Source organism: Drosophila gunungcola, chromosome 3R, assembly GCF_025200985.1.
Source record: "Drosophila gunungcola strain Sukarami chromosome 3R, Dgunungcola_SK_2, whole genome shotgun sequence".
Classification (NCBI taxonomy): Eukaryota; Metazoa; Arthropoda; class Insecta; order Diptera; family Drosophilidae; genus Drosophila; species Drosophila gunungcola.
Window position 1 is genome coordinate 24,981,026 of NC_069139.1, and position 25,101 is coordinate 25,006,126.

General features: G+C 40.3%; 1 protein-coding gene and 1 long non-coding RNA gene across 7 annotated transcripts in view; both read right to left on the reverse strand.

Annotated features, from left to right (window-relative positions):
• LOC128252746 (homeotic protein ultrabithorax) overlaps positions 1-24,336 on the reverse strand; it is an 84,872-nt gene extending 60,536 nt beyond the window's left edge. The window contains exons 1-2 of one of the 5 annotated variants that reach the window (XM_052980746.1): positions 22,648-24,335; positions 13,718-13,768 (exon numbers count right to left, since the gene is read on the reverse strand). In XM_052980746.1, coding sequence (XP_052836706.1) covers positions 13,718-13,768; positions 22,648-23,404 — 808 coding nt within the window. In that variant the 5' untranslated portion in view covers positions 23,405-24,335. Of the gene's footprint in view, positions 1-13,717; positions 13,769-20,880; positions 21,266-22,647 lie in introns of those variants that run through there. The other 4 variants (XM_052980747.1, XM_052980751.1, XM_052980750.1 and 1 more) reach the window with 4 other exon arrangements.
• Positions 7,310-8,919, reverse strand: LOC128252747 (uncharacterized). Of its 2 annotated transcripts, XR_008267335.1 has the most exons (4): positions 8,793-8,919; positions 8,667-8,730; positions 8,521-8,597; positions 7,310-8,456 (listed from the first exon to the last, which is right to left on the reverse strand). It is a non-coding gene; the product is annotated as an uncharacterized LOC128252747 (long non-coding RNA). The 2 variants fall into 2 exon arrangements; XR_008267334.1 differs by having other exon boundaries at positions 7,310-8,597.
• Positions 24,337-25,101: the final 765 nt, after the last annotated feature.

Consider the following 25,101-nt stretch of genomic DNA (forward strand, 5'->3'; position numbering starts at 1 on the left):
CTCCAGAAGTCGCCGGAACCCCCGGAATCACCCCGTCCTCGCAACGGATTCACTTGAGTGTGTAATTGTGTATTTATTTGCGTTATTTGACAAAATATCAACAAGCACAATCAATCCTCAACAGTCAGTGGAGTCGCCCATCCAGGGAGTGCGACCTCCCATCCATTTGGGCCCCCCTCAGGCTCCCCCTTGGCCCCTTTTAACCCCCCTCGGACTGCAAATTGCAAATGCTGCCATATGTCTGCCAGGGTTGCCGGCAGAGAAATCCATTTAAATTAAAGCTGAGTTGAGCTGCATTCGAAAACGCATAAATATCGGTGTGTCTCCCCGTCTGTATGTACGTATATATATGTGTATTTGGGTGTGTGTGTTGCCGGGGATCTGGCTACAAGTGTATATGTGCGTTGTGAACTTTCAATTTGAGCTGAATTCAAATTTAGTCCAGGCCAGGGCAATAAAATGTGCAAAAAAAAAGAGTCGTTTGTTGCTCCTCTTTCTTTGCCTCTGAACTTTGGCTCAATTTTCGCACAAATTTACAGACTGCAAAAGCAGGGACTTCTACAGATCCTATAAAATAGTGTGGGCTGCAATTGTATCTTATGCAAATTTACCTAAATTAAACAAAATCTTTGAAAACAGAAAAATAAGTTTCGAATTTATAGGCGACACTTGTGTATCGAACCTAAGTAATGGGCGTCGCAACTTCAGGCCTAGGACCTCCTTTTAACCCAACAGTAGTTGCTGAAATGCCAGGACCTCCCATACAACCCCATCCTTTTCATTTGCGAGTGTATTTGCGAGTATCTGAGTGTGTGTACAATGCGACAAAGACTTATGGTTTCAGTGCCGGAATTAGAAGCTTTCTCTGCCTGCATTTCCACTGAACACACTGCACTTGTTGTTGCTGCCGCCGTCGGTGGAACATTTGTCGTCCTTGTTGCTGCTGCTGTTGCCCGTTGCAAAATATATTGCGAATAATTCTCAATATATCGTAAAATGTCTGCTGCTGGTACAGTAAATATGCAAAGCTCGTTTAGCGCAAACAGTCGGGGGTTTGGGGGCGGTTTAGGGACGGTTAAGATGGCTTAGGGGTGCGGGGCGTGGCGAGTTTTGGCCACTGATTTAGGGTATTGGCAACTTTTGGTGTTGGCCAAAGAAACGAGTTCAAAATAAAACCCTTACGAGTGCATAAGAGAACCATTCATCATGTCTAACAGCAATGTTAATTCGAAAAAAATACACTGATGGTGCAAAAATCCATAAAATGAGTGAGTTTTAAAGTAAGAATATTTTTAAAATTTTAAATTAGAGCAAAGCATATTTCTTTAAAAAACAAGATCTTTAAGCCCGGCGCTTTAAACTTCTTTATTATTTAACATATTGTTCTATAGAGCTATTTTTAAAATTAAGGGTAATCAAATTTTTTTAAAGAAATTTATTGAAAAAATATTTTATGTACAGCTAAGAAATTATTTTTCAGCTGCTTTATATAATTTATTATATTTAAATCAATAGTGGGACATAATAATGTATTTACTAATACTCAAAAAAAGTATAAATAGTTGTACCCCGTTTGAGTCTTTTTTTTAACCCATAAGTTGGCTTTGCATAAAGGGGTGGCATTCCCGAAAACCCGCACCCACTCAAAAGGGAAACATATGGCATGCGAGTACATTGACGATGGGTCGCACACTTTGACAGTTAATTTCGCAATTGTATTTCAATAACAATAAATTTGCATGTACGACACAAAGTGCGCTGGTGTGTGCTAGCTGGAGGCATGTGTGTAACTGTGTGTGCGGCTGATAAAGCCTAAACGCAGAACATTTGGTGCAGCAGCTAATGCGGAATCTAATTAAATTTTAGCTGCACCACGCACACCCCGACATCCGAGTACATGCCAAATGGCACAGCAGCCGCAGCAACTGCAACCGCACTCTCGCTGCATACACATTGATCAATTAACAGACAATATTTTCATTTCGTCCAATGGGTTAATTTATAAGCAACTCCACGAGATATCCACATTTTCCCCGCTCTCTAAGAACGTTCCTGCGTTGACAAGTTGGCTTTTTTATAGCCAAATGTGGGTACTAAGGCCTCCAATATGAATTTACTCACTATTATCAGTTAATTTTAAAAATCAATTTGATATTTTAAGATAGTTTTAAAGGGTACACAAAGGAGTATTGCATTTTCTCTTAATTTAAAAATTACTTCTGACATACGGCCTAATTGTTAAAGATTTTAAATTTTCAATAAGATGTATAATCAACATTTTTTTCAAACTTTTTTAATGTTTTTAAAGGAACATTTTACTTTTACAATTATGTATTATGCAATCGTGTTTTTTTTAGCCTTTTAAAATGCACATGCACATACAGTACTGTATGGGTATGGGAGGATCGTAAAAAGGGGAAGGTACGAGGGTTAATGGCGCAAAATCCGGGAAGCAAATAACGCGACGAGCACGCGACTCAGCCGCATGGCCGACAGGTGCTGCAATGGCCGCCCGTCTGAGCCGGACTCGCCCTCTCTTTCGTCCACCCTCTGCGCCTCTCTTTCTGCCGGCAGGGGGTGGCTTCGGGCCTCCCTTTCGCACCCTTGCAACTGTTTCCTTTCGTCCTTTCGTTGGCCTGCACATGTGTGTGTGAGTGTGTGAGAGCTCGTGTGTTTGTGTGATGGCATTCCCTGGCAGTCGAGGAATGCCAAAAGTGCATTTCCCCTCTCTTTCTCGCCGCATCTACCCCACTCTGTCTGCCGGCTTGGCCCGCAATTGTTTTGCAAAGAAGTCCCCTCGAACCGTGTGCTAAATGTCAAGTTCAAATGGCAAAGTTCTTCAAATGAAATGATGCTGGGTGCCGAGAACTGAGAACTAAGAACTGAGAACTGGGAACCGGAGTTTGCAGACGAAGTGCAGCTGGAATTGTTGTCCCACCTCGTCTGCACTTTATGATCTGTGAATTTGTTGCCAATTTGCAATTGTTGCTTTAACCGTTTAGTTAATTTGGCTTGGAAGTTTTACCATCCTGAGGGGAATTTCGGACATGTTGCTTAATGGAGAATTGGAATTTGGCATTTAGGGATTCTAATCGGAGTAGAAAACCCTTTTTGTTGATGTTTATAGTTGGAATATTTGGGGGTTAATAAATTAACTTAATAAAAATAACACCAATTGAAGCCATTTATACGTAGGGACCATAAAAAGGGTTAGGTTTTATTTGTTTTTTTTTTGCATACTGTCAGGAGTTTATCCTTAACTAAAAAATATTTTTGTAAAAACTCTAAATTCGAAAATATGTATGTTAGAAATACATTTTTATTAATTTTAGATCCTTTTGAATTTAACTGTTTTTAAACTACAATATATAATTTAAGCTCCCACTTTATGGAGATACTGAAATTTCCGAGTATGGAAAAAAGGTAGCTACACACCTTTGAAAATGTGCATTTCGGAATGACCTTTGCTGACCCCTCGGGGACACTTTGCACCCAGCTAGTTCTCATTACAACGGTTTCTCTCCTTCTCGACTTACAAAAAGTGTCTTTTTTTGCACACACACACACACCAAGCCATAGCCTTGCATAAACGAACTGGCATTGGAGTGTGTGTTTGTATGTGTGTGTCTTCTACTTGGGCGCGTGTGTTAAGCTTCACTTGAATGTGATTTATGTGATCCGTTGCAAATTTATGGCCCCAAGTTTTGTTGGCTCACACACACTAGACCATGGGCAAAACTCTTTCTGAGCAGAATTACCGCGTGGTGCGCCTTTTGTCCCCCTTTTTACTGTTGTGGCTGCAATTGTTGCCGTTGTCAACGTTGTGCCCCCCTTTCCATTTTCCATTTTCCCTTTCCCCCATAACCATACCCATTTTCCTTTCATTTCCCCACCCCATAAGCTGCCAAGTGACGCAAACAAACAAAAGAACGGCGAGGAGTGGGAAACTCTAGCAGTTGTAGTGCATACAACTAACTATTTTCTATATATTAAAAGCCCGGCACTTCCAGCTGCAGTGGCGCCCCCTGGAGGCCAAGCCCCCACAATGATTGAATTGTCAACTTTGTTTCCTTTGTAGACATTTTGGTGGGTGATGAGGGGTTAGACTGCACAGGACAAAATTTAATTTGCATGCATTTTGTTATTGAATTTAACATCTGATATTATTAAAAATTATTTGTATCAAAATATAAAACATTTTAGTATACCACACTCCTATTTAAAAAAAAGTAATGTTAACTGTTAAGTAAATTACAGCCAAATTGAAAATATCAACTCAATTGCATTACATTTAAATATCCTTGCTATTCGGCACAACCGTGTTCAATGATATTATTGAAAAGTAAATTTCGGTTCAAGTCAAAGTCACTCATATTCTAATGCATAGTTGATTTTGAAATCCCATTGAGTACATTTTCTCTTTGTGCAAAGATCCTCGCTTCTTGTTGGTCACTTGGCTGCTCGAATGCGCGGCGAATACTAAATATCCGGACTCGCTTTTCGCATTCCCCGTTCTCACAGGCCAATGTCAAGTGTTCCACTGAACCCCCTCCGATGCTTCACCGAATTATGAAATTGTTAAGCGTCCGCGGCGTTTGCAACTCTAAGTGACATTTGTGTGACAGACATGTGCGCGGCGTGCATCCGTGAGTCCGCTCCACCTTTTCCAAACACGTGCTCCGGCCACCAAAACGGAATACTGCGGAATACCTGCTCCACTATCCCTGTAATTGTAATCCTATATACCCGCTCTGGATTCATCACAAAACTCTGGCTGGCGAAATTTCGTCTTGCAGGTCAAGTGATTTGTTTATGAGCAGGCCGAACCTCAACGGCTGGCAATTTGTTGTGACATGTGTAAGCGGCACGCCGGCAACGGCCAACAACAACTCATTAACCCATGCTGAACTCTGCAGCCCCCTTAGCCAACTGACAGCTACAAAATTGAGTTAGTTAACAGTTTTATACGCCGAGGCGCGCATTTCGCGTGTTTCTGCAGGAATTCAGATACAGATACAGATACAGCTACAGATACAGATTCGGATCCAGAGCCGGTCGCCGAGATGCAACCGCAGCGAAACTGAAGACGGTCGACGGGACAGATAACACCCAAGCGTCTGGCTCGGGATCCGAGTTGCCAAGACCCGGGCACCAGCAACAAAGCAGCCCAAGTGACACTCACAAAATCTGACAGAGGCAGCGACTTTGCCCGGTTGTTGTTGCTTACCATGCACTGGGAAAATACAAATTTAAACAAACCGACTTTTATATTTAAACAACATTTTAACATATTATGAAATTTATTAGAGATTTCTGAATGATTTTACTCAAAAATTTGAAGTTGTAATAAGAAAAATTATAAACATTTTAAGTAGAATAAAATGTACTTCTTTGATAATTTTATTTTTAATAATGTAAGTGATACACAAAATTGTTCAAGAGTATTTAATACCGAACCAGTTAACTTTATTAGCAATTTAATAATATATTTTATATTTTAATTTTAAAAAAATATAATTAAATGTTTTTTGTGACAATTTCCATACATTTCTCTAGGAACCGAAAAACAAATAATACAACATATTTCAATAAACGATTATTTGTAAATTGAGACTTTTTATAATATTTTTTTGGGTAAGAGTAAAAAGATGTTCATTTGTGACAGTAGTCCTTAAAAAACAAAATTATTTTTTAACCATTTTTCACTCATTTGATTTAACCAAATGGACTTATCTTATATGGAATTTAAAATGATGTGGTGGCTAACATTAATAGATGGCAATAGTCTGTTTAAGATTGTGTACTATTTTTCGCAGTGCATTGTTGCTGAGTGACTTGCGCGCATGCGCAGCCGTTTTGCTTTATTACAAGGACAAGGACTGGGCCCAAAAGATGTAAAAAGGTGGCAAAGGGGGTAATGGGGGCAGGGGGAGAGGGGGAGAGGGCCTGCCAAGTGACACATGAAAACGAAACGAAAATGACAGCGGCAAGTGACACTTGGCCGGCAGCAATAACAGCAGCTCAGCGGATCGCAATGGCGGTGGGCAGGGGCGATATCTGACCATTGTAATTTCATTTGTAATTAGCTGAATGCTGTACGCGATCCGTCCAGTGTCGCATGGCACAGTGGGCCAAAATGCCAGGGACTTTGCCAAAAAAATAAATAAAATAAGAAAAGAAAAGAACAGAACAATAATCAAGGGAGCCTGGTGCGACATTTTGGTGCGCCGAATGCCATATTTTATTTCCATTGCCAAAAGTGTCATGTTACAGAGATTTATGGGCGCTGTCACTATGCTGTCTCTCTCTGTTGCCCTCTATCCCTCTCTTTCTCACTCGTCGAGCTCACGCCCAAAAATTTGGTCATGTTTTGTGTTTGTGTCACAGACACAGCAACACAACAAAGTTGCGCATAAATACGGAAAAATACTCTGACCAATTCCAAATGCATCGAGTGCGATAAACAGGCCCCGAAATACTTGGCATACGACTTTTGGCCAGTTATCAGCCTCAGCTTGGATCGGTGATTTACGGCCGAAAGTATTTCCGAACCCATCTACCTGTTCTATCGATCTGAGGGCCCACGGGTCCTAACTTTCTTTTCCCTCCTCTAGTTCGAATGTTTGTTTGGGCTGGTCAGGTGTCAATACACTCGCTTACGGCAGCCGCAAAGGCGTCTGATTCTCGTTCATGGTCGCCTCTCCAAACCTATCCAATCCCATCCCCCTGCTGGCCAAAACCCAACTGACAATGACATATTTGGCTGGCACTTTCATCGCACGTCCATGTTAATATGCTCAAGATTTATGGCCCCAGTTGACAAAGGAAATGGCATTCTGGCTCAATTGTCGTTGCTGTTGTTGTGCACATCCATTTTGTTGCCGCAACGGAAAGTTGCATAATTTTTATGGACACTCGTTAATAGATCATCGATTCAGATTACAGGGAAGCGCTCGATTCTGGTTCGGTTTCACTGCGGTGGGTCTGAGTCTCTTCAAAATTCCCCTGAAATCAGGCGACATTTTGTAAACGTGATTTTGATTTCGATTGGGATTGGGCCTTGTTAAGGGACGCTTCATTTACTTATTTGGAAATAGTTAGAAAGCCTAATTAATTGCCTTTGAAACATTCTGTATTTCAAATTGAAATTATTTTATTTTTATTATTATTTTGAAATATGTGTAAATAGGTTTTCAATATGATATAAATAATTTTCTGTGTATTTCCAACTTAAATTTATTAAGTTTTAAAACTTCAAGCTCATAAATTTATAACCGATTATATCTTACAATAGCTAGCATCTATAAGACTTAATCCCGTACAGGTAAATCCAACCAAATCTCTTATCTGAGAGCCTCTAATGTCTCATATGATCTTAGCTTGTATACCAAACTTCTTAACCTGTCTAACCGCTGTCTGATCAGAAGTATTATATCACCTTTGCAAAGTCCAATTAACAGCTGCGAATATCGTAAACGGTCTGCGGTTGCCCGAAATGTTCCAATTCGAATAAAGGTGAGATTCATTCCAGCGAGAGCACATAAATTAATTCCCAGAGCAGTGGTTAAAAAAAAACCGGCTGAGCGAAAAGATGATCGATCACCAGGTGAGCGAAAGAGAGGAGCCAGCGAGAGAGAGAGAGGGAGCCAGCCGAGCAAGAGAGAGAGTGCGCATACCTGTGCGGTGAGCAAGCGGTGATCTTTGAGCATCAGGTGAAGATCACTGTAGTTTTCCAGCCATATGGCATTTCCAAAATGGGTTCAAACACGCACACCACCGCACTTGCTTCCATCGTCGATCAGTCACTTGTGTCAATGAGTGATCACTTTCAGGTTCATTTCATTTGTCCGACGGACATTGCGGTGTCATGACGTTTGCTTCTTTTTTCGGGTCTGCGCGATCAGCTGATCATAATGGCCGCCAAAAGCAGGTTTTCAACTCAAACGAGCGTTATTAATCATAAGTCGGGTGTGGAAAGAGAGAATCCCAGTCCCAAAGAGAGTGAGTGGGAAAGACAACAAACGCTTTTCAAATACACCAAAATTTATGGCCTGAAGCCAAGCCGACGGCAAGCAGTCCGCGACATGCACAAAAGTCATTTATTTCGCGGACTCTGCTTTTTGACCTAGAAAACCATCGGTAGCCGCTGCGATTCGTATCTCCCAGATACACACGCACTTCCGCTGCCGCCGAACCCATAAATTATCTGCACTACATTTCCACATTTCGAAGGGGGATCTCCTCCTTTCGGGGCTTTGATTTCAAATCCCTAACTCGCTGAAAGTTCCGCAACCTTTAAACCCTTCATTTGTCCGCTGACCAACGCCTCGAACGGATCTTGCAGCTTTTGAAGCCGTGATCTTGACCAAGATCGAGGCCAGTTTACCGCCGGCATTTCGCGATCTTCGCTGCGCGCTCTTTTGTGTTTCTCTTGTTTCTCGTGTGTTTTTGCCGATCTGGAGCAAATTGGTTTTTGGCGGTTAATAAATTTTTAAATTAATTGACTAATTGCATACCTACAGCAAAGCGAGCAGAATCGCGAGCAAGTCGAATAAAAGTGAAACCAAAGAGCAGGTTAAAAGATATGGATGTGCATTCTGCGATAAGACAGGTTCCCGGATATTTAAAATCAGTGGCTCATCGCGAGCAAATATCGCATTGCTTACCACTCCCCATAGAGGCGGTCCCATCTACAAACTATCTATTTTTCCAACTCCAACCATTCATTAGCTGTAGCCGGGTAAACAAACTACTATTCAAAACTGTGGTCACTGTGGATCCCAGATACGTACGTTTTAATGGCTCAGTGATATGGTAAATTACGCCACTGCAAATGGCATTTGTCGCGACCTGTAATCACAGTCGCTAAAAGGAGTTTAAAGTGTTTTGTGCTATTTGAAGAGTGCTTATTGACTTTACAAATAAATACACGGTGTTATGTGTAATTTTTACTTACAGCTTACTTTTGCTGTCAAAAATGCGAGTTCTGTCTGCTAAGTTATTGAGAAAATGTGTTTTAAAGGTTTCAAAGTTTTGAGAATATATGTTGAAGATACATTTTTAATATATCATAAAAAAAAGATATAAAAGTTTGGGTAAAGAATTAATTTTCAAACAAATATTTAAACTAAGCTTCTGTATGTTATGAATAATATTCAGTTTGGGATCTTTAACTATTGTGAATAATATGCAACATTGACCCGGTAAACATTTATATTGAATAACATAAAGTTAACAAAACTGTACAACTTTTTCTAACTTTTTTAAAATCTTGTACAAATCTATATCTCCTTTTTTTAAAATTATATCTGAATTGTTATTCTTTTTTCCCTTTTATCCCAACACCTGAGTTTTGCTTCTAATAACTAGCTCACGTTTTGCCACCTCGTTGCCACCTCCCTGAAGTGTTCATTACGGCAATGAAGCCGAAATTACTAATTCATTAATTGAAATCTGCCCCGGAACACTCAGTCCGGTTCTGACCGGGCCAGATGTCCGTCCATTGGCTCGCAGGCGACACATGCCAGGATGTCCTTGCTACCACCCACCACTTATCACCCATCGCCCTTTCCGACTGCAGATGCTGCAAATGCCAACGGTAAAAACGAAAGTGCCCTGCTGCCATTTTATGAACTGTTTCTGCTCCGTTGGAGAGTGTACAACACTTACACTTGCCTCGCACACAAAGTGCTCCCCAGTTAATAATTTCGAAGTGTGTAAAATCAAATTGCTGGCACGTTGCGAATGCGGATGTGCGGAGTATCATGAGTATCTGTCGGATTCATGTGTGTTGCCCTAATTTTCCAGTGATTTGAGGCTCATCAAATTAATGGAAGAATTCTTCTATGGCATTTGGTTCTTGGATAATTTATGCATAAGCGTGCTGCGACACTTTGCTAGCTTGGCGTCTCTTTTGCTTTCAGCATATGTGGAATTTTTGCACTCTGCACATTCTTTTATTGTCTGTTTTTTGGGTGTGCTACGACGGACATTTGTCCGTATTGCAGGTGCTGTCGTTTGTTTGTCTGGACTCGGTCTCTTTCTCTATCGTCCTATCGCCCTTTCTCCCTTTCTCCTTTCTCCGTCTGTGCTGGCTGTTATTGTGTAATGTCTATGAATATGAATTATGGAAATTGCAGAGCCACAGCGACAAGGACAACGACCAGCGAACAAGAGCCTGAGTATTCACAATACTCACAGTCGCATTTGGCACAATTCCTTTTTTTTGCCGCTTTTTTGTCATTCGTTTGCAAATTTTAAAACTCTCATGGGAGGGTTTTTTTTTGTTTACTTTTGGGGGCGGTGTTTCCGAATATTTTCAGGCCATTTTTGAGGTCGTTGGAACAGTGACCGAGTTTGGTTGTTTTCTGGGTTCGATCTGTTTTAAAGAGTGGGTTTAAAAAAACAACCGACCCAATTTAGGAAATCAGAAGATAGACTTCATAAAACAAATTTAAAAAGATTTTTATGATGTTTGGTTTTTATTAGACATGTCATCAGCTTAATTGTTCTCGAATGTGTATATTACCCTTTGCTTATTCTCTGGGGTCTATTTACTCTAATATCACAAAAAAAATCTAATAAATACACAGAACAAATTTGAGAGTACTTCCTCTAGAGGCAAATATCCCCCAGGCGATCATGCTCCTATTAAAATCGCATAAATTCAATTAAAAGCGAACACCGGCTCTGCGGATTGCGAAATTATACGAGCAAATACAAAAAAAGGAGCTCTGGTTCGCCCCCAACTGACCACGCCCCCTACGTCGGACATCCGCCGCTGACATTTACATTTAATGCTTGCAAATTTAACAAATAATATTCAATTAACAATTTGAATATGAATTTATTACAGGGGTGCCGGCCGACGGAGGCCGAACCGCGCGTCCAAAGTGGTAACAACTTCGACATCGCCAATCGACTTGTGAGGGGAGAGTTTTAGCGGGAAGTAACGAGTTGGCCAAGTGGCCGACTTGTTTACCCTGCCAGAAGCAAACACACAAGGCAAAAAAAAAAACAGACAAAACACACACTGAAAACAGAAAACAGAAAACAGAAAACAAAACAAAGCCCGGGGAGAGGGAGAAAAAGTTATGTGAAAAAGGTGGGAAAATGCAAGCATTGTTAGCCTTTTGGCCAGGCTAAAAGGTAACGAAGCATGCAGCCACTGACGGACGGACAAGCGGACAGAAAGACGGACATCCCCATGGAGGAAGCCGCGCAGGAAGCGCAAGGAGCATAGCACAACTCCTGGCAGGCCGCACATTTCAATAATTATTAACTGCAGCATGCTTCATGCAACATGGCCACATGCAACCTGCAACCTGCAACCTGCAACGCGCCGCACAGTAGCAACACACTCGCACTCACACACACAAACACACACACTTGGTAACTAGGGGGACCTGCAATTATCAAAACTTGTCCAAATTGACATTTTTTGCCGGCCAGCCAGGTGGACGGACTCACATGAAGAGATGGGGGCGTCAGCCCGTTGGCCATTGCATTTTGGCACGTTGCGGATTTTGAAATGCAAACAGGCATTTAATTCTATTAAGGCCGCTATTTAATTATCTCTTGCGGGCACGGTCCGCAAACGCAGCGTTCAATGTCAGCGAAGCCGGAAGAGAGTGGTTCCAAAGTTGGTTCGTTTGGTCCAAAGACCCCTCCCCAAAAAGTGCCCCTTAAGTGCTGGCCATAATCCACAGCCAGGAGGAGCGGCCTTATCGCAGCTTATCTGCGAGTGCCAAAAGTGATGCCACACAGAAAGAAATAGAAATGGCTTTTAACTGGTTACTAACTGAACATAATTGGGTAAAATTTAAACTTTTCTTTAAGGATTTCTTATAAAAAACACAGATAAATAGGCAGTTAAAAGTAGCACATAAACTTTAAGCTACGATCATAAAAATGTTTCTTTCTCTAAATTTTAAATTAAATATTTTTTAAAGTTTTGCTGTTAAATATTTTAAATTATTATGCTGATTTTTTTTAAATTTTTAATATCATTTAGCCTATATCTTTAATGTTTTAGTGCCCAGATTGTATATACAAATATCTATCTATAATGATAGGAAACATTTTAGTGCTCTTTCGAGAATAGGTAGTTGGATCACGCACTTAACGATATTTTTTTTTTAAGTGTACACCCTAAGAAATTATCCACATTTTTCTCCGTGCACTGAACGTGGATCTTGAATCTGGGATAGCTGATCGCAGATCCACAAGTAGCTGCCCACTTGTTGCGCCTGTGCCAACATTTAGCTACCGATTTGCACGAGATTATCAATTGAATATAAATAATAAGTGGGAGCGAAGTGGCTGACTACGGAGCATCTGGGTGGCTTAGCTGGCCCGGCAATTTTTCGCCTCAATGCACCCGCCAACAATGTCTGTAATTTGAGTGGCCTGCCCCGCAAAAAAAAAGGCGAATACCCGCGCTGATCAGAGGGAGCCCTACCTCCCTACCTCCCGACCCTCCATCCCCATGTCCCCTGGTTTTCCCTTGTTCACGTGTGTAATTGGATTTTAAGAAGTAGCTGCGCGAGACAAGACTGATTGATAACCTCGCATCAAAAGGTCCCAAACAACAGGCTGAAATAAACGCCTTCAGTGGCTCTGGGGCTTTGATGTTCGCGTTCGTCAGCGAATATCGTAAGCGGATCTGGCTTAGACGAATGGACAACACTCTTATAGTACTGGGATATAAAAATTAAATCTAGTCTTTAAATAGTTTAGTCTGAAATACTTATACATGTTGTAAAACAATTTATTGAAATATTTTAAAGTTTTGTTTAAAGCCACTTCTTGCCATATATCTCAGAGATACATGTTGTTTTTCAATCGTTGTTTCTTTCGCAAATTTTATGCTCTTTAAAAATGCTTGTTTCAAAACGGAAATTATTTAAAATTTGTGTTTATCTACAAAAGTTGAATAAATTGGTTTAACCATTTCTTAAAATTGTGTTCAGCTTGGGTTAGAATATATCAAGCTTTCTAATTTGAAGTATTTATAAATACTTTTTGTATTTACTTATTTTTACGTCTTACAATATTCATTGTTTGATTACTTTTCCTTTTGCCAGAAATAAAAGAGTAATGCCTATGCTGAGTTCAAAAATGTATATTTAAGAGAAGAAAATTATTTAAAATTCATATTTTTATCTACAAAGCTGTTTATTAATAGCATTCGCACCCAGAGTGCAGGGTATGTGGGGGAAACACGCAATTCGGCTGCTCGATCGGCAGCGGGAACAAAAGCTGATAGCACGAGGTACCATAGGGAAAAGGGAGCCGCTTGAACAAGGCATCCAACCGGGCCCAGATCCCGCTCCTTCACCCCCTTCCGACGTGCGTGTTGGCCGCATTTGTTGGCCAATTGAATTGCCATGTTTAATATTAATTGCCAGCGGAGCAAGTAGCTCGAACATGACCAGCTCTCTTTTGGCCGGAGCGTAATCATGGGACAGTGAATCAATCATTTCCACACGCGGCCCCCAGGTTTTTCCGGCCCACCCACTGCTCCGCCCCCCGAGTTCATAAACTTACCCACCTTAACGTATGCTAGGGTACTAAGTCACCGACACCGCAACCTGATTAGTTTTCTAGGGTATGTTAGTAGGTCTGCTCTATACGCTACACTCTATACTCTATTCTTCGTAAACTTAAGAGCGATTAATGTAACGAAATAAAAGTGGAAAAGTGGAAATTTTCTTACCCATGTCTGTTGATATGCCGCCGTATTGTGTTAAATCAGATCTTATCTTACCTGAAAATGCAAGCAAAGCGGAGAGAAGAAAACGTTTAAAAAATGTGGAATCAAAATTGTTTGCTCTCGAGAGATCTCGAGATGCAGATGGATGGTGTTTGGAAAAAGGGGGTTCGTGGGGAGCTGGGGGCATCTTAGGGTTAAGCAGCCGCACGTGTTGCGGAGCTGGTTAAGATTTGCTAACCAAAGCTTTGTTGTTGTCGGTTGGATAATGGATGGAAAGGTGTAAAATTCAAAAACTAAGATTAAAGAAATCACGAAAATTATTTGTCCTAAGGAAATAAGAAATACCATTGAAATAAACTTAAATCTGATGAGCTTAATAGGTTCAAATAATATTTTGAATCATTCCCAGCAAATGATAAATATTATCATTATTAAATTAAAATACCATGTCACTAGAAATGTATGGATTGGCCTAAAATACTTATTAAAAAACATCAAAAATGTGTTTATGAAATCCTAAAATAAGTCTAAAGGTCTGATTTTACGAACTTCTAGGCAAATTCTATATTTTAAACACATATACAAGTAATGTCGCTCGGTACAATCCAAACTCTAATCAGCTTGGAACGCTATTAAATTCAATTCAGAAGGGTGCTGTTTCTAAGCCACTCAAAGTGCACTCCATAGCTCTTGATAACTCGTCTGGCACTACGAGAGTCTTTCAAAGTTTGAACTAGGGCTATCAATCCCATTTAGACTGATTCATGGAAGCGGCATTATCGCCTCTTTCTATCGCGTTTGCTGGATGTCTCGCCTTTTTTCACGATATTTAGCGTCGCCCCGGCTTTGTTTATGCCATGAAAGTGCAAAATGTAAACAATCCGAAATGCCAACGCCTCGAAAAGTGGGCGTGCGGGGGGGCCGGCGAGGGGGGCGTCAGCAGCTTGCCGTGGAAAAGGTAAAAGTATAAAAATATGATTTAATGGCAGCGATAAAACACGTGTGTATTTAAATATGCGCGCCTGGCGCCTGAGTAAACGTAATTTCCAGCTCACGGACACAGAGTGCCGCACACAGACACTATGTGGCCATCCAGACGCAAAGAAACAACAAAAGAAAATATTAAATTAAAAAGAACAAGAAAGCGGCCAAAAACTATGAGGGGCAAAGGGCTTAAATTTGACAAACGCTTGCCTCTGCTCTCTATATTTTTTCTATGTAAACGAAAATTATGAAAGAAAAAAGTGGAAAAAATGGAGTGGGGAACGGAGCCAGCCACTTTAGACAAATTCAAACAAATGGCTGGAGAAAGGGGGATGCTGTATGCTGAATGCTGTTTACATGCGACGCGACTTGTAAAAATTAAACATTTAGTTTGCGGTCTTGCCCCTGGAAAACTCACCCCTCGCCCCCTCGATTTTCACACCTTTTGCGCGGGGGAAATGATTTTTATGACTCTTTAGGGCGGCGCACGCTTCGTTTTTGTGGGAGGATTAGTCGCCAGCCGCATAAATGAGAGAGTCTGGATGCTCCGGGAGAACGAGAGCATTCTCATTTTCCGGCTGCAGCTTGCGGCGTCTTTGGCCTTTTATTGCCCCATCAAAGGGGCTGATATAAATCTTAATTGCCGACCCAAATAAATAGACGGCGAGAGCATGTGGCATACGAAACTTTGAGCAGAGCATCAACAGAATGAACAGAATGCAACTCGAACGTCTAACGTCGGAAAGCTTCACTTTCGAGTGGAAAACTCGTTAGCTATTTAGCATAAACACTTTCCCAGTTTGACCAGCAAACTGATAACAACTGGCCGACAATAACAACGAGAAGTTGCAGCCAAAGAAGTCATTAAGGAAACATTAAATTGACATTAATGTGGCCCCAAAAAGGAGCACAAGGAGCCCAAAGTTCTGACCACAATTCGCTCAGATAAATCAAAATAGTAATCTATAAATTATAGTATACAAGCAAATGTTTGGAGAATGCGGCGAACAAATCGATGACCCAACAACGAAAAAATATATTCAAGCTGCTATAACAGTTACCCACATTTTGGTTTTGGTCAAGACAGATCTCGTAAATCATGGAGAGCTGGCCAAACAGGCTCTTTCGAGGAAGGTATCAACGAATCTGAAATGCCCTAATTTTTACTAAAGAGTGGGTAGTGCAAACTAGTTTGGAATAAAATGGGTTTTTCCCAAAAAAAAAACATGGCATAACACTGTCAAACTGTTCATTCAGATACAGTGTTCTTTCAAATTTTTGAATGGCGTGGAGAAGCGATAAAAATATGCCTAATGATCTTCAGGCTACACAGAAAAAAATTGATGCTCAATTTTTAATATTTACTATTATATATGTATGTTTTATTTTTCTATTAATTTCAAAGGTTTAAGTAGAAGAGCTTTAACTTTTTTTATAGCAAATACAAATCTGTATGGATTATCTTTAGTATCAAACTTATTTTCCAAAATATTAAATAAAATTCTAGTTGTTTTAAAATGTTTTGGCAATAACCATGAATAGTTTTCCGTGCAGTTCTATTGGCAGAGCCACCTGAAGCCGGTAGACTGGACAATTGTGAACCCATTAATCTTTGTCTTTTTAGTCTTGGAGATTTCTATCTTAATTGAAGCTCATTATAATATGCGTTTCCTATGCGATGCGGCATGTTTGTTTGCTGGTAGCCCAACTTTTGTTACACAACTCCAAGACAAGCGATATTCAAACGAACTGGTGGCCAGCTTTTGCACTCGGAGAACTTGGATCTGTGGAGTGGCGATGGGGATTGGGGATTGGGGATCAGATCGCAATCAGGCCGTCCGATTCCAATATGAAATCCCGGCAAGAGGCCACCTCCAATGAATTATTAATAATAAATAAATCATTATTAAAATCAAAATAATACGCAAATATGCATATTATCGGAAACAACATGGAATTGGGGGGCCAGCTTGTCCGAGTGCGAGAGTGTGTGTGCGTTTCTTTTCATGTTTACGCCACTTTCTCATACAGACACACACAAGTGGTTATAATGAATGATTTGTTGTTTTATAATAAACACGCCGAGCGTCGAGCAATGTTGGCGTCTTCCAAGTGGCGATGGCTGTGACGTAGCCATCAAAGGGTTAAGGGGACGGGCGGAGGAGGGTCTTATGTTTTGGTCACTAAGGCCTGCTGTCTGCTATATTCCCAAACTCCCCCGAATATATCCTTGTGTTCGCGACCCTTGTCCCTTTTGGCATGGCTGCATTTCGGCCCCCTCTTTGGCCACTTGCATGTGTGTTGGCCGGGCCGTGTTGTTGTTTTTATTAGGTATCAAAAACACCTTAAAACATGATTTTGCAACTGCCAAGAGAAGACGTCCGCACAGTGGGCCCACAATTGTGAATAATAACTGCCTGTTCACATGGCATTTCTATGTCAAAGAGATGATCGATAAGGCGAAAACGCCAATGTCACAATGCGGAAGGAAACTCACAGTACGTATACTCTAATAATTATTTCTTATCTGCGATCGCTTCTATATACAATAGTTATTATTTGTTTGAAAAATTCAACACCTAATCATTTTTCATGGGGTCATTTAGGGGAGAAAATGTAAATGTAAATGTAAATGTAAATGTAAATGTAAATGTAATGTAAATGGCGAATAATAATTAGTCTATTCTGAATGAATGCGTTGAAATATAATACATCTTAACAACTTAGCGCCGCTCGTTTGTTTATTAAGTTTTAGTTTATTAAGTTCTGCTGTCAACCTTTACATTTTCTAACATTTGAATAAGAATATTAATTGTTTCTATTAAATTATGTTTTCCCCATTATAAATATGGACGTTTTATAATTTGTTATATTTTGTCAGTATATAATGGAGAATGTGGTTTGTTAGAAGCTTAAACTGTTTATAATAAAAAATATTTAAATTTAAAAAATGTAAAAACTTGTGATTTTAAAAGAATTTTGAAGATGCAAGAACGCAATACATATTTCACAGTCACAAATTTGACAAAAAATGCACATAAATATTTTCTTGGTGAGATTTTACTGATTTTTAAATTAGCCCAAAATGAAAACCAAGTGCACTATCTTTTTTCAATTTTGAAATGTAGCATTTACTTATAAAAAAGTGTTTAAATTCCAATATAATTAAAACTAAATTCACGTTTAATTTTGTTTTCTATACAAATTTTTAAATAGAGAACATTTATTTTTCAATTAAAATAAGTCAAATTAAAATTTTCCTTATGATGCTAGAGTGCTTAAAACTTTGTTAAATTCATAAAAAATCAGAAACAAAAGCACTTTCGATTTTTTCAATATTATATACTTTTAAAACCGTTAAACTAGAAAAAAATAAAGTTTTATTTAGCACATAATTTGTTTTTTTTAAACAAGATATTTAAGCAATTGCCCATTGCCGCTCCGACGGGTCTCGAAAAATACAAGAGAAAAGCCAAAATTGCTCCTCGCCCTGCAGCTCCTCAATATGGCTGTTGTTCTTGTTGTTGGGCCATGTGTCTGGGCCACTTTGTGTTGTCGTCGTTGGCGACGTCGACGTCTTGCAACTTCGGACTCCTCGACTGGCAGTCGCAGTCGCAGTCGATGCCGCAGTCCGAGTACGAGTCCAACGACTTGAGGACCGCCAAGGTGCTTATTAAATTCCTTATTTAAAAATACATTAAAAAAATGCAAGAAGCTGCCCCAGAACCCGAAAACCAATCCCCGAAAAAGCGATCCCCGGGAAGGGGGACTAGCATCCGCCACAGAAATTACGATGCGATGCGATGCGATGCTCACAGGCGCTTTGATTTGATTCTGATTTTCTGTTTTCTGATTTTGCATTCTGCGTCCCGCGAAAAAAATGATTAAAAGCGCGCGTTGAAAGGTTTTCCTGTGTGCGTTCGCTTGCACTCGCCATTTACATAATCATCGCCGCACTTCCTCCGGCAATTAATTGCATGTTGCAGTGGCAACTGTTGCCTGACATTTGAACTGCGTATTTGGAATGCTGCAGGCTGCCAGCGCAATGCCCACTGTCCACTGTCTACCGCCCACAGTCCATTAACCTTGAGCCGTTCTGACGTGCCCTCGGTGGTTCTACGTGTTCGCTACAATTGCAGGTAGATGTGCCAGGATACAAGGCATCCCGATAATTACGTCACAGCGTGCGAATTCTTTGCTCGCCAACTGCGGCAAATATGAATTATGATTGCTCGATACGTGTCAATTGCCGGTCCGGCCAGCCATTCTCAAGGTCATTGTGGGACAAAAAAAATTACAAGCCACAAACAAAATCTATCTTTCAGGGTAGACTATATTTACACAGAGAAAAATTGTTATAAAGATTTTCCTTTGCCATATTTTCTACGAAATATATTACTTTTTAAAAACTGCTTACTACAATAAAAAATGTATTGTACAAAAATGGTTCATTAAAAAACTCGTGGTCAGATTTCAATTAAATAAATAATTCATTCTTATTTTTAACCCAAATTGATTTGAAAAAAGTTTTTTATTTACACAATTGAATTAGGAGAATTGCCTTTCTGAATTCTCAAATGAGAGTTCAACGTTAATTAGGAAAAACGATCATAGGTATTACATTAGACTAAAAATAAAAATTTCATGGGGTCCAAAAAATCACTCAGTATGCGTTAATAAATATAATTTTATGTGTACCATATAAAATTTTAAAATTATACGCTTGTTTTTTTTGTTACTAAAATGAAAGTTTTTACTCAGGTATTTAAAGCATTTTCATGTAAAATAAACATTTTTTGGCATATTTTTCCCCGTGCACTGGTCAAAATTAGGCGGCCGACAAATTTCGGACAGCCGCAGAACTTCGCCGACGTGAACCTCACACACCGGCCCGGGCAAATAAAGCAAATTTACGAATTTATGTTGAAATTTATCGATAATGACTTAAAAGCCTTCAGGACAATGATTTAATGCTCCTCGCCCGCCGCTCGCCGTGTTCGCACATACAACACACACAACTTAACGGCCCAAGAACAGCATTGCGAAGCCAAAACCAACGCCAACAGCCAGAAAACTCTGATGTGGGTTTTTCAAATGTGAAGCCATGTTTAGATACGATAAAATTGAATTCGGTTTGCATTTCGGGCCGCGGATCAACGGCAAATGATCGATGATCGCTGGAAGTGTGCGCCGATTTATTTATGACTTGATTTTCCGTTGCGATCGCCCAATTTAATCAGTTCGCTCAGAGCAAATCGCTTAAAATTAAATTATATTCGCATTATATCAAATCAGCGATAGCAGTTGACAAATGGCACTCAGGCGGATTTAAGTTCAGGGAGATGGAGATAAGACAAAATAATATATAAATTATAAACCACGTAGATGTTATCAGCAGATAATTTGATTCCCAGGTCTCAAGTTCATAAAACTCAACTCACTCTGTTTGAATATCGTAACCGGCTGCTCGTCTCGTTTTCTTATAAGAAACTTAATGGTAAGGTTAGTTCAGGTAATCTTGTTTGACTGTCTTCAGGTAAGAATTTATTAGAATTTCTTAGAAGAAACATTCCCCTTAAGATGTTATAACTCTGAGAGATTGTCCGATGAACCTGAAGTGTTATACAAGCCACCCTGTATGAAGGGTTTTTGGCAACGTTTTTTTTTTGGCCTGGCCAATTCATCACCAACACTTCAAACTGGCCTGACACAGCGCATAAATTTCATTACGCTGATCATCTCGCAGAATCGATCGAGAGGCGGGGAAAACCTGTCACAGGGCCCTCGAATTTAGTTCAACTTTAATTGTTTTTTAGCCAGCTCTTCGCGCTGCCTTTAAGTGAAATTTGATTGATTTTTGAAGGGCATTTTTCGCAAGCTTACATTTTTACACAGGCAAAAATAGCGAAAATAAAAGCATTAATTACAGAGGCCATGGGAACAATTAAAAAAAATAAATTAAAAAATAAATCTGGGTTTTTAGCAATAGGAGGAACAATAAAATATCACGTTCTGATCATTTAATTTCTGATGTTCTTGATTTTTTCAACAAATTTATAATCATATAAATCTTAAATCAAATTAAGATTTAAAAAAAAGGTTGTCAAATGCTTGGAATATTTTTAAACATGTAATCCGACGTCTAGACATTATCTTAATTTTGATTTTCCTCAGTGCTGAGTTCAGTGCAATTTATGTTCGATCTTCGAGAACCTAGACCTCCTTCGGCTGACCTACTCTTGGCATTGTTCTTGGCCCAAACGGCAATCTCGGACTCGGACGCAAGCCGTTCGCCTCGCTCGGCTGGTGGCTTTTAAGCCCGTGGTCGGGAAAAAAGTCGGGCGGCGAGGTGCTGAACGTAATTACATAATGGCGTAGTTAACCGTAATAAGCGCGACTTCTGCGCGCAGTGTGTGTCCTGGCTGAAAGGATTCCTTCCCTTTTTTTCGCCGACTCCTGTGGCTGCCTTTGCAGCTCCTTTGCTAGTTTGCTGCTCTTTCAGCCGCATGCCATAATTCACGCTGCGCGTTGCCGCTCTCTTGTTGCACAAATTGCAGCTCACTTGGGCTGCCAGCGTTGCAACAATTACCGCCGAGCATCATTAAAAGCAAAGGTGACAAAAATTAGTAAACAAAGTGTTGAAAATTATGAGGCACTCGGTGCGCTGCAAGGTGTCGCGGATCGGAGCAGGTGGAATCGGAAGGTCTGAGCTGGTTTCTCATTTTTTTTCTGGCTGCCCATGGTTCTTGTTTATGACTCTGATCTCGCTAAGAGTGATTAAATCTCTTGAATTGCCGACCAGCGAATAAACTATGGCCAGATTGGCAACCCGACTAGGCAGCTTTAAATAGAATAAGTGGAAAACAATTTGCAGTTCATTCAACGTCACTTGGCCAACAGGAGTTCTGAAGAGCTCATGTCGAATGGGTTTGTAAAGTGGGTACAAATTTAAATAATATTATGCATAATTTGTCAATCAGATATTGGGCTTAACTTATTTTTAATCAAGTCAAAAAAATGTTTTTTAAATGCTATATCTGAGATTTTTTTATAGTGATATTATATTCTTAAATATAATTTGTTAATTTAAAATATATATAGAAACACTGAATGTGGTTGATGTGAACGTTCTTCAAATTAATTATGTTTTTATTTTATAAATACATTTTTCAAAAAAATGTTGAAGTTACAAAGACCATTTACAAAAAAAAAAACAAAATTCAGATTATTTTAAACGTTTGTTTTGTTGAAGAAGAAATATCTTTTCACAATAAAATAGAACACAAAAAACATTTAGGTGATAAAGGAACTTCTAAATATTAATATAAATATACTGATCAAGAAATGTTGAAGTTAAAAAGACCATTAAAAACAAAAATAAAAAAAATGTAGATACTATTTAACGTTTTATTAAAAAAGTAATATATATGTAATATAAAAAGTTCTGCGTTGTAGTAAAAATAAAGTTTTAACAATATAATAGGACACAATAAAAATTACAATATTCGAGGGTCTTCTAAAGCAAATCAAATTTTTTTTGTTTGTCAGATTTTATATGTGTTTTAATATTTTTAAATGCTTACAATTATGAATTAAAGAAATGTTTTCTAAAAAAAAAAACTTGTACAAATGTTGAGTATTTTTAACTTGAGGTCTGTTTTTTCATGTAGCTCCACTTGTTTATCTTGGTGACTTTATTACAATTACCTATTATCTGTTTTTCCCTACGATCGATGTGAGCTCTTCATTATTTTGCTTTTACATGTTGACTTTGTCTGTTAATCGGTGCAAAGACAGCAATTAGTCACAAGATGACTTTTGATGAGTAAGCTGCAAACTGTTGAGCCTGATGGCAACTGGGAAAACAACAAAGCTTCGGTTTTGGGAGGGATATATATTGTTGGGGGAAAGGGGACTTTAAGTGGACTTGTGCTACAGTGGACACTCACTTTTGGTCGGATCTTCAGGACACTCACCTGCGATAGCCATCCAGGGGTAGAATGTGTGATTGCTGGCCTGGTGTAAACTGCTGGCGGCCGCCGTCTGAGCGGCAGCGGCGCCCGAGATGGTGCAGTTGGCGTTCCAGGCGGTGCCCGCTGCGGCCACGCCCACGCCGCCCTGCACGCCACCGCCGTTGCCGTTGCCGCCGCTGACGCTTACATTGCCGCCGGCACTGCCGCCGCGATGGCTGACGGGACTGCCGCCCGAGGTGTCCAAGTAGCCGCCCACTCTGGAGTCGGGGGTGCAGGCGGAGGGTCGGACGGGCATACCACCCGCCGGATTGTTCTGTCCGTTTGCATTGGCCGCATTGGCACCGTTGGCTCCGTTGCCGGTTGCTCCTGCCCCGCCGCCGCCACCTCCGCCGCCCCCGCCGCCATTGGAGCCGCCCGTGTTCCAGATGTCCTTGTAGCCATTCACTGCGTCCGCCTTGATGTTCAGGCAGTCCTGCTTGTAGGTGCCGGCCCCGTCGCCGTATATCTTGTTGCAGGCGGCCGTGATGCTGGCGTCGTAGGGCGAGTCCTGGGTGGTGCGCTGCAGATGGTGGTTGGCGTAGGGACTCATGCCCAGTGACAATGGGAATCCGCGGTAGGCGGCCGCCGCCGCACTGGCCGTCTGGTCATGGTGGCCGCCGCTGCCCATCGCCATTCCGGTGGCCTGGTGCGGATGGCCGTAGAAGCCGGAGGCCTGCTCAAAGTACGAGTTCATTGCGCTGCTGGCGGTGAGAATCTTGGCGGTGCTCCGTCCGAGACGGGCTGAAAATCGTTGGGGGCTTGACTGTTTTCACTGGGGTGTATCTCCGGATCTCTGCGATTTTTGGCGGATTTTTAATAAAATATTTTCTCCAAGCTATCTGTGATGTTCATTAGTCTTGTTTTGGTTTTTGCAAAATTTTCAACTTTATTAAAACTTTTTTTTTTGCAAATATTTTTATTTGTTTTTTAAAGTCTTTATAAATTTTATGTTTAATATGTTCTTAATGGCATTATTTTGTAGAATTTCGATATAAATATTTATTTTTTAATTCTTTAAATATTTATAAAATATTTTTCACAAGCGGTTGTTTGGTAAATATTTTTTAAAACGTTTATTTTAATTATTGCACTTTCCACTGGGGGCCCTAACTTGGTTTAAGCACTAATGTTTGTTGAACATTAACTTCGATAAATAACTTTAAATATTTCTTCACTATTTTTTACAGTTTCACAAGTGTTTCGTATACTTTGTTGCGTTTTGGTTTGGTTTTTTAGCCAATTGCACTTTGCTGTTAATTGAATTCGAATTTGAATACTTGTTTAGCGCTTGCCTTGGCACTATCAAAGGCTCGTAAGCGTTACGATTATTACTATGTTTATTGTTATTGCAATTATTATTATTATTTTTATGGCTTTAACGATTTGAACGATTATTAGCCTTAGTGCTGACCGAACGAGCGCGAATGCTGCTGACGGATTTCCTCGAATCGGGACGCCAATTTAGTGGAAAGCGACTTTTCCGCGCGGCATTCACGGGCGGACGCGTGGGCGAGCGGTACTGCGCTGGGGGCCAATAATAACAATAATGCCGCTGATAATGTGGATAATAAAACAAAGCGCGCGCCTGTTATCCAAACCGTTGCCATCGAACGAATGTGCCACCAAATCGCAGTTGCCAGTGTTTTGACTTTGCTCCGCCGAACCACTCAGCCCGATTCCACTCAACTCGGCCCAGAACGAGTGGAACCGAGAGCTCCAGCCAAAACAGAGAGCGTGCGAGGAGGGCAGAGCGTGCTCAAACCAGCCCGCTCGAATGAATTCCCTCCGAGAGTTCATTTTCGCCGCGCTCAGCCTTCGAACTTGTTCGAGCGCTCTTGCGCTCTCCGCTTTTCCCGGGGTGGTTCATCATTCGCGAGAAAGGAAAATGCGCTCGCCGCGGGAAATTCATCATGGAGGAGGGCTGATTTTCCTATAGGCCAACTCACTCAACTGAGTGGCGAAAAACGCTCGACGGACTGACCGCCAGTTGCCAGTTGCACGCCAAGCGCTGCACATCTCGCTTTGACTCGGTTTCAGCGCATTTATGCATGAAGTTCTTCTGTTTTTATGCTACTAAAAGTCTTACGAAATTTATGATGCATAGAATATCTTAAAATTACATTTATTCAAAACTAAAATGTATATTACATAATAAAAAAACGTCGCTTTTTTGTAAAACAAGTAAAATTTTATAGTTTATACAAAAACGAAAAACACTTGGTATATTATCTTGCAGTTATCCTGTTTTTCGCTGCTGGAAGTCTCACAATATAAACGCTAAACATTTTTATTATTAAAATGGCTTATATTTAACAAAAAATTAACTGAATACTTAAAGCGATTGCTATATTGTCTTACATAAATGTTTTTTTAGCTCATTTTGCTGACAGT